The following is a 9544-nucleotide window of genomic DNA, read 5'->3' as shown; positions in this document are numbered from 1 at the left end:
TAGAAAAATCAAGCAGACACCCATATCGTGCTATCACGTCATGTCGTCAGTCAACCCTGACCCTCAATCAGATCCAGACTTAATAAAGGAGTTTGTCCTAAGCTATTTGCCAAAACAGCGTTTCTCATTAGAAAACCAAGATACCCATATCGTGCTATCACGTCACTACGTTTGTCAACACAGACCCTCAATCAGGCCCAAACTTAATAAAGGAGTTTGTCCTAATTAAGCTGTCTGCCAAAGCGAAAAGAAAATCTAGTTTAGTTAATAAATTATGGACGATTTCTAGATTTTTTTGAGGTGTTTTGAAATGTGAGAGCATAGAAACAAGTGGTTTTCAGTCCAAAATTTGCATTTAGCTGGTGTGGTAGAGACAATAGAGAAGGTGGCGTTGTGGTATGTCAAAGTCAGGTTCAAAGCTAGTCTTGTTTTTTCGCGGGGTATATTCTCCTTTTCAAAAAAAAAAAAATTCAGGTTCAAAGCTAGTCTTATTTTTTCACGTGGTTCAAAGCTATTAGTGTCACTATGAAACATCCAATCCTTTCTTTAGACGATCCTTAGTAGTGCAAGATCACCATCACACTTTATTTCTTGATTAATTAAACCAAAAGTTGCTCATTATTGCAGCTGTACCAGAAGGAAGAGTCTCTGGCTTTTAACAAGACACATCGCATGTAATATGACCAGCCAGTTAACATCCACACGACTTTGGACCTATATAAGGCGCTGGTAGACACATGGAAACCTCAAACAACACAAAAAGCACACACCGTATATATATATGGCAGGGTCACCACTGCCAAGATGGGCCCCGACGCCGAGTCCCACCAGGCCACTACAGTCGACGACGTCGTCGAGCACTGCTATGGTTTCATGGCGCGGCTGGTCGGCGTGGCCGTCAAGTCCCATCTCCTTCCCACGTTGTTTCTCTAACTCGGAGCCATGGGAGGCTTCGCCGGCCGATGGGGTAGTGAACAATGTGGAGTCCGGCGTTGCCGGGGTATTTCTGAAGTGGCAGGATCTATCGGTGACGGCCATAAACGGGAGAAAGAGCCGTGCTGTGATCCTTGATGGGCTTAGCGGGTACGCGCGCCCCGGCGAAGTGCTGGCTCTCATGGGTCCTTCGGGCTGTGGCAAAACTACTCTGCTTGATACCTTGGCTGGTATAACTTTCCTACCTTACAAAAAAGCTGATAACTTGAAACGTTCATCTTCTGTAAACTTACACTCTATCTTTTGATCAAAAAAACTTCCAATCTATTTCTAAGATATGAATATTATTTTTGTATTCCAACTGTAATTTCTTTTCTGATTTTGCTAATGTTCTTTGTTCATAAATAAGTTTGGGTTGCTTAACACATATAACACGTGGTAATTTTGCTAATGTCCTAGTTAGCTATTTTAAACGTGTTGCTATCTTTAGTTTTGTTTCGTTTTGCTACTAGGAACTTTGTAAGTTGTTTGGCGGTTTCTTCAATGAAAATAGACGAGGGCTCATTTCTTTAAAAGATATCCACTAACATTACATGTGTGTGTGACACAAAAATACATTAAAAAATCACTATAAATTTGTACAATAAAATAAATATCAGTAAATAGTTCTGCTCTTATCATGTGTTTCTATTAAGTGCATGGCTAATTTTGTCAGAAAAAAAGTGCATGGCTAACACGCTCCTACTTGGACGGCTGTGCCCCTTGTGTCAACGTCAAAAAAAGTGCCAATGTGAAAAAGGGTAATTGATATGGGCAACCATAATTTACAGTGTGATCGGTTAATTGGTGCAATATGATGCAAACATAAGCTCACCGATGTGAAAAGGAGTAATTGATATGTTGCATCCAAGGTGATGCCACATAGCTCATGGCTCATGCACCAATGTTTCTTTAGACAGAGTAATCGCACCATCTTCCCGTCTCTGCATCTATATGATATGGACAACCATAATTTCCAGGGTTTAGAAAAAGACATATTGTACGAGAGCGGTTAATTAATTATCCGCCAATTTCTTGGTCTATGGGTATATATGAGTAATGCTACACCTACATAAACAGTTTTACTTAACTTACGTAATGACTCGCGTGGCATTTTTCTGTTGGATAAAATTAAGGGAGCGGGCCCTACCCACTTGAAATCAGGGGAGTGGAGAGGTTTGTTAGGAAGGTTACGTAGAGGGAGTACATAGGATTACCTAGGTCTAGCACTTTTTTTTGAAACGAGGCAAAAGACTTGCCATTTTCATTGATTAAGAAGAAGTGAGAATTGCCCGGTTAATTGACAGAAAACCGGGCTAAAACCGATACAACCCAATCCATATAACATGGACACCACCGGCCAACCTGGCCACCGACATGAAACATGAGCTGCAAAGAAGAAAAGACATCCGCTGGGGAGTCGCAAGCGTCATCGTCATCACCGGTTACCTCTGAACGGACGACTCCGACTTCACCATAGAGCTCCCCCAACGAAGCCGCCCCCACAAACAGCTACACAGAGCAATGACGACACATGCCAACAGATGGCCACATGCGCCAACTACCGACAACTCCGACTTTGACGACGAGCCTCACAAGGGAAATATGCAGGATTTGCGCTGACTGTGCCCTAAAAAGCACCTCGGGCACGCTGGGAAGATCCGACTACCAAAGCCCGAGCTGCGACCCAAACTCCTCTTGACGCCATCATCGTTGCCAAACAGTTATCGGCGCCCCCGAAACGGCCGCCTCAGCAAACCACGCGGCCGTCTAGCACTTTTGGGTATATATACCCTTGCATTTTGTGATATTACCTGAAAAATAACATGCCTGCAGATAGATCGCAAAATACATCAAATGAATTTTTAACCTTTAGTTTGGTTAGTTCAAATCTAAAGTTACACACAAGTTTTTTCTTTTGCACACAAGGTTTTAATATATGCAAGCATTTTCTGTAAATATAGAAAGATGATCAGATAGCCAATGTAGAAATAAAGATGTCATAGTCCACTTTGAAAAAAAGAAATAACCGCTTCCACATTTCTATGCATAAATAGTCTTGAATAAAATTCAGATGTGCGAACCAACCCGGCCTCATGATTGTCGAACGAGAAACACGCTTTCTGGTACTCCTGCTTGGATTTCGCTATCTGTCATCTTCTTCCCATAATATTGTGGGCGGCACTTGTTACTTCATCTAAACCATACTGATTTTGGACAACGTTAATGTTTGGTTTGTCAATACATTTCTCCTTTACTTATGATCTGTACTTACATATACATATATGTATATGCTTAAACAGGACGACTCAGACCTAACATGAAAGGGACGGGAGACATCTTGATCAATGGTTGCCGTCAGAAGGTTGCATCCGCAACCTCCGTAAGTTCCACATATATATTTTCGCATGCCCGACATTGATAGATGTGTAATTAAACTTCGACGTTTGCGTGTAATTCCCTAACAACCTCCGATCACGTGCATGAAATGAAGGCGTATGTGACCCAAGAAAATGTGCTGATGGCGACGTTGACGGTGGCGGAGGCGGTGCACTACTCGGCACAGCTTCAGCTGCCGGACTCCTTGACGCCGGCTGAGAAGCGGTCGTGGGCCGACGATGTTATCCGGCAGATGGGGCTCGCCACGGTGGCCGGAACTCGGATCGGCGGGCGCGTTTGCAAGGGCATCAGCGGTGGCCAGCGGAAGCGAGTGAGCATCTGCATTGAGCTGCTGGCGTCGCCGGCGCTCATCTTCCTTGACGAGCCAACAAGTGGGCTTGATAGTGCCGCGTCGTACCACGTAATGAGCCGCATCGCCGGGATCGCCAGAAGGAATGGGACGACGGTCGTCGCAGCCATCCACCAGCCAAGCACAGAGGTGTTCGAGCTCTTCCATGGCCTCTGCCTGTTGGCCAATGGGAGGGCGGTTTATTTTGGGCCAGCTTCCAAGGCAATAGAGGTACGTGTACGTTACTCAGTTAATGTTTTTAATGGTTGGTGGCCCTGCTATTAGTGTTAGTATTACTTTATGATTTATGAAAACATATCTAGTTCAATGTTGTGAAAACATATCTAGTTCAGTGTTGTGAAAGCATATCTAGAAAACATTGGTCCTGGTATTAGTGTTAGTTTTACTTATGGTTTGTGAAAGCATATCTAGTGCAATATTGTGGCCTGAATTGCAACATAACCAATGTCCTCAAATGTTTCTGAGCGAGTGATAGGCACATGGCGCAGTGTTTATATATCCAGTATTACTCAGGATAGAGAAACCAAACCGCAAATACAGGGGCTTATAGGCTCTGTTTGGATAAATTCAGCCGTCAGTGGATTGCCCAAAAATTGGTTACTTAATAGGGAGGAGCCACAGGGTATAGGGCGAGCCAAAAATCAGACCCCATCCAACCAGATGCCTTCGCTGCTGTCAACGCCAAAAAATTTAGCCAAGCGGAACCGGGTGCGATCCAAACAGATCAATAGTAATTTGACCCGAAATATCGAGCAAATGTCAGATTTTTAGGCCTGGCAAATCAAACAATTTTCATAGCAAATTATGTTCGCGGAGAATGACAAGTTTAGCTGACGAGCATGATAAATCCATCTTAGCTCATTTTTTTGCCAGGAAATTGCCGTGCTTACAAACTAAATTTACCATATTCACGCCAATATAAATTGCCATGAAAAACGTTCGATTTACAATGCCTGAAAATCAGATGTCAGATTTTTAGCATTTTTGTAGTAATTTGATCGCCCCTCCCCCTCAGTGCGAAAAAAGTAACAAAATTTGGCCTAGAATTTAGGAAAAAAGACATCTCCACTTTTAACCTCTACGACTGTTGTGTGCTTAGCTATTCAGCATAGCCGCACCACCATCATCATAATCTGAAATTTGATTACATGCATTTGAAAAACATCGGGTGGTAAAATCTCGAGATATTTTGGTGGCCATGTACCTTATACGGGTTCTTTCTTTGTCCAAATGCCATCCAAATCCTCTATCTTACAAAAATATTGCTTAGCTAGCGTGCTAATGTACATTTTCTATATGCTGCTCCTTGAACAATACTTTGACCTTAAAGACCTCATTACAACTAGTAAAATGTCATATCTATTACATAAACACATTTAATGGAAAGAAGAAATGATAACTATCTATATCCCAATTAATGACATGAAACTAACAGTAGAGGTTTTTAGAACCATTATATTTCCTTTGTGGTCCATTTTATAAAGGCTAAAGCTGCAGAATTTCATGAGGGTGATAGAAAATCCAGCATTTAGTACGGGTTTCACATCGCTCATTACTATTGCCGAGAACGTCAATATTCTCGAGTATGTATTCTCTAAATTGCACATCACCATGTTTGAGAGTTGTCCCCAACTCCACTTACACGACTACAATATTTGGAAGTTTCATATGGGAAAAAATTTGTATATAATAGGGCAGTAATATAATTGCATTAAATCACTGCACGAAAATTGAAACATAGTTAAATCACTGCAGAAAGAAATAACAGCTTGGGGGCATGAGAGACCAATTGACACTTTAACTAAGATAAACTGGCAAGCTAAAACAATTTATACTCCAACAAGATAGCGATGGCAGGATGCTCTTGATTTGCTAAACATGTGCATTCTAATCATTTCTACATAGAGAAGGTGTGTATCAGATTGAACATTATGATTTTTATGACGGAAAGTATAGACCTGCCAACGTCAAATTTGACACCTACATGTCTAACAAACTAATTAACACCGAGCAGATACAATTATTAAGAAAGTTGCTTTAGCACACAGGACAAGTGTGCATACAAAACTATGAGCTTACGACTTAAAAAACTAATGAGCTTCATACCAGTCGATTGTTAAATGCAAGTGCAACTTAAATGTCTCTTTGTACAATAAATAGCAAACACTTGAAATATTTACTTCTGACTTGAAAGCACGTACAATATTGACTAATGTAATTCAGTACCACAAAATACCACATCAAGAGCATTGGGAACTCCTATCACATACAGTTTGCTAAACCGTTTGGGACAGAAGCTAGTGGTAACAAAAATATCATCAGAGGTTTTATAACTGCCTATGACACCCGAATACCACAAACAGCTATAGTTCCAATCCATCCGTGACTCACTTTTCGGCTGTAGCAAGAATTTCTTGGATACTCTTGCAACCCATAGCTACTGGCAAGTACATCCTGGCATCGAGTTTCGGGTCCACACCTGGATCTCCTTGTCAGTCTCGCCATGATGTCATGCTTAAAGGGGTGGACAAAGAATCCACCCAGTAACTAAATAAACACTTCTTATGAATATTTCAAACATAATGAAAGGCCGAGTCTTTCAATTACTTATAGCCTAGACTTTCTAAGTAATTCCAATGTCTGTAGGAGTTCAAACGTGTGTAAAATATATTCACACAGTCTTACAAGTCACGTATCTTTCTCTATTTTAGCGGTTAATGCAATTATTCTAGTCTTCTTTTGTTATTTATATTCTCTATGTTTATGAGGTAGAAAGTCAGTACACACCAGATACCTTCACATGGATATGTGTGAGGTATCGCTAGGTTATATATTTTTTCATGAAAGATTATTTCTACAGTGTGTACATAATCATCCATGCTCATTTGGGTAACTTGTAGTTCTTTGATGCTAATGGCTTCCCATGCCCATTGAGGAGGAATCCTTCTGATCACTTCTTAAGGATGATAAACACAGACTTTGAGGTATGAAGGTGCTCTCTCAAGGCTTTGTTTTTTATGGCAAATTTAACTCGAGTGAAACTGAAAGGCGTATACATCATGTTCGTGTAGGAAGCTCAGGAAGAATCAGCTATAAATTTGGCACATGCTGCAAAAGTAATCCAGACTCTAGTAGCTTCTTTTGGCTCTCTTGCTATTTTAGGAACTGAAATGGAAGCAAGCAAAACAATTAAGCAGGTCTCTTCTTTATATGGACTAAGTTGATGCATTGGGTTGAGTATGTGAGATTATATATGTCTCACTTATATGCTTTTGCATCTCCATTGTTTTTGTTTTAGGAGAGTGACCATGTACTTCAACGAAGGCAAGCAACCTTTTGGACCAAATCAATTGTCCTAACTAAAAGATCAATGGTTAACATGCACAGAGACATAGGCTATTATTGGTTACGTTTTGTTATCAATATCGCACTTTTTCTAACCATTGGGACCATTTTCTTCAATGTTGGTGACAATTATGCATCAATCCAAGTGAGTAGTCAATTTCTAATCTATAGAATAAAAAGTAAAATTCTAATCTATAAAATAAAAAGTGAAAATAGTAAGTATCAGTAGGTTGACTTACTACTCCTTGTATGTCAACCATTTTAGGCACGAGCATCTATGCTTATGTTCACATCAACCTTCATGACAATGATGGCAATCGGAGGTTTTCCATCATTTGTAGAGGATATGAAGGTGGGTATCATTATTCTTTCCAAAACAAGTCTAATTTGTTTTTGTTGATTTCTATTACATGATAATTTGGAAAATGCAGATATTTGAGAAAGAGCAGCGGAGTGGACACTATGGGGCCATTGAATTTGTAATAGCCAACACACTTTCATCAACTCTATACTTGGGCCTCATCTCTATACTACCTGCCGCAATTGCTTATTACCTAACTGGACTTCAAAGAGGAATAGAACACTTCTTCTTCTTTGTTGCCACTCTATGGACATGCACAATGTTGGTTGAGGGTTTGATGATGATTGTTGCAGCAATTGTGCCTGATTTTCTCCTAGGTATAATTATGGGTTCTGGAGTACAAGGGTTACTAATGCTAAACGCTGGTTTCTTCAGGCTTCCAAATGACCTCCCAAAACCAATATGGAAGTACCCAACTTACTACATATCTTACCAAAAGTATACAACTCAAGGATTGTACAAAAATGAATTCTTGGGCTTGGTCTTCCAAGATTTCGGTGTTGTCGGGGGCATTGACATTAGTGGCCAATATATCCTAAAGAACAACTTACAAGTGGAGTTAGGTTACTCAAAGTGGGTCGATCTTGCGATATTACTTGGAATGGTCATTATATATAGGGTTCTTTTCTTGGTCATTATAAAGGTTTCAAAAATGGCAAAACCATTCATAAAATGTCTAATAGCAAAAGTGTAATGATACCTTGTGTATGAAGGGTAAAATAGGTGTTTGTTATCCTATCATACATGTATGTTGTTTGCCATATTTGTATGAGACCATTGAGATAATTGTACTCTTATAATTTTATGAGATCTCGAGTAATTTACCATTCTACACCTCGAATAATCTATTAGATCGATTACAACTCACTGGGTTTGAAACTCTTGTTGAAATATGCCCTAGAGGCAATTACAAAGTTGTTATTATTCTACTTCCATATGGATAATTAAGCTAGAATTGCAATGGTTCTTGAATGTGAGATTTGCAGTAAAACCTAGTTGCATTCGTTGAAACATAAACGACAAGCATATCCCTAGTCGGGCCTCTCGACCAACTAATGTATTATTGATGGTTCTGTTTTCTTGACCATGGGCATTATTAATGTAACAAGGGTGCTCGCAGTAACGAGAACACATTGTTGTTGTAACAGTGTGAAGGAAATATGCCCTAGAGGCAATAATAAAGTTGTTATTTTATATTTCCTTATTCACGACAAATGTTTATTATTCATGCTAGAATTGTATTAACCGGAAACTTGATACATGTGTGGATACATAGACAAAATACCGTGCCTCTAGTAAGCCTCTACTGGACTAGCTCGTTAATCAAAGATGGTTAAGTTTCCTAACCATAGACATGTGTTGGCATTTGATGAATGGGATCACATCATTAGGAGAATGATGTGATGGACATGACCTATCCGTTAGCTTAGCATATTGATCGTTCAGTTTTATTGCTATTGCTTTCTTCTTGTCAAATACATATTCATTCGACTATGAGATTATGCAACTCCCGGATACTGGAGGAATACCTTGTGTGCTATCAAACGTCACAACGTAACTAGGTGATTATAGAGATGCTCTACACGTATCTCTGAAGGTGTTTGTTGGGTTGGCATAGATCGAGATTAGGACTTGTCACTCCGAGTATTGGAGAGGTATCTCTGGGCCCTATCGGTAATACACATCATAAGAAGCCTTGCAAGCAAAGTGACTAATGAGTTAGTTGCGGGATGATGTATTACGGAACGAGTAAAGAGACTTGCCGGTAACGAGATTGAACTAGGTATGAAGATACGGATGATCGAATTTCGAGCAAATAACATACTGATGGACAAAGGGAATAACGTATGTTGTTATAACGGTTCGACCGATAAAGATCTTCATAGAATATGTAGGAGCCAATATGAGCATCCAGGTTCCGCTATTGGTCATTGACCGGAGTGGTGTCTCGGCCATGTCACATAGTTCTCAAACCCGTAGGGTCCGCACGCTTAATGTTCGATGACGATTTTGTATTATACGAGTTATGTGATTTGGTGACCGAATGTTGTTCGAAGTCCCTGATCAGATTACGGACATGACGAGGAGTCTTGAAATGGTCGAGAGGTAAATATTGA

The 9544-nt window shown here is 40.2% G+C and overlaps 1 protein-coding gene across 1 annotated transcript; it reads left to right on the top strand.

Annotated features, from left to right (window-relative positions):
- Window positions 1-781: 781 nt before the first annotated feature.
- On the top strand, window positions 782-8121 carry LOC125540997 (ABC transporter G family member 1-like). Its single transcript, XM_048704504.1, has 8 exons — window positions 782-1163; window positions 3276-3355; window positions 3467-3931; window positions 6622-6705; window positions 6793-6918; window positions 7023-7211; window positions 7332-7418; window positions 7498-8121. Exons 1-8 carry the CDS (start codon window positions 782-784, stop codon window positions 8119-8121), a joined length of 2037 nt encoding a protein of 678 aa, XP_048560461.1.
- The last annotated feature ends 1423 nt before the right edge of the window (window positions 8122-9544 follow it).

The sequence above is a fragment of the Triticum urartu genome, chromosome 2 (genome assembly GCF_003073215.2).
Source record: "Triticum urartu cultivar G1812 chromosome 2, Tu2.1, whole genome shotgun sequence".
In the NCBI taxonomy this organism is placed as follows: Eukaryota; Viridiplantae; Streptophyta; class Magnoliopsida; order Poales; family Poaceae; genus Triticum; species Triticum urartu.
The sequence above is the reverse complement of the archived record's forward strand: the minus strand, read 5'-3'. Positions and strand labels throughout refer to the sequence as shown.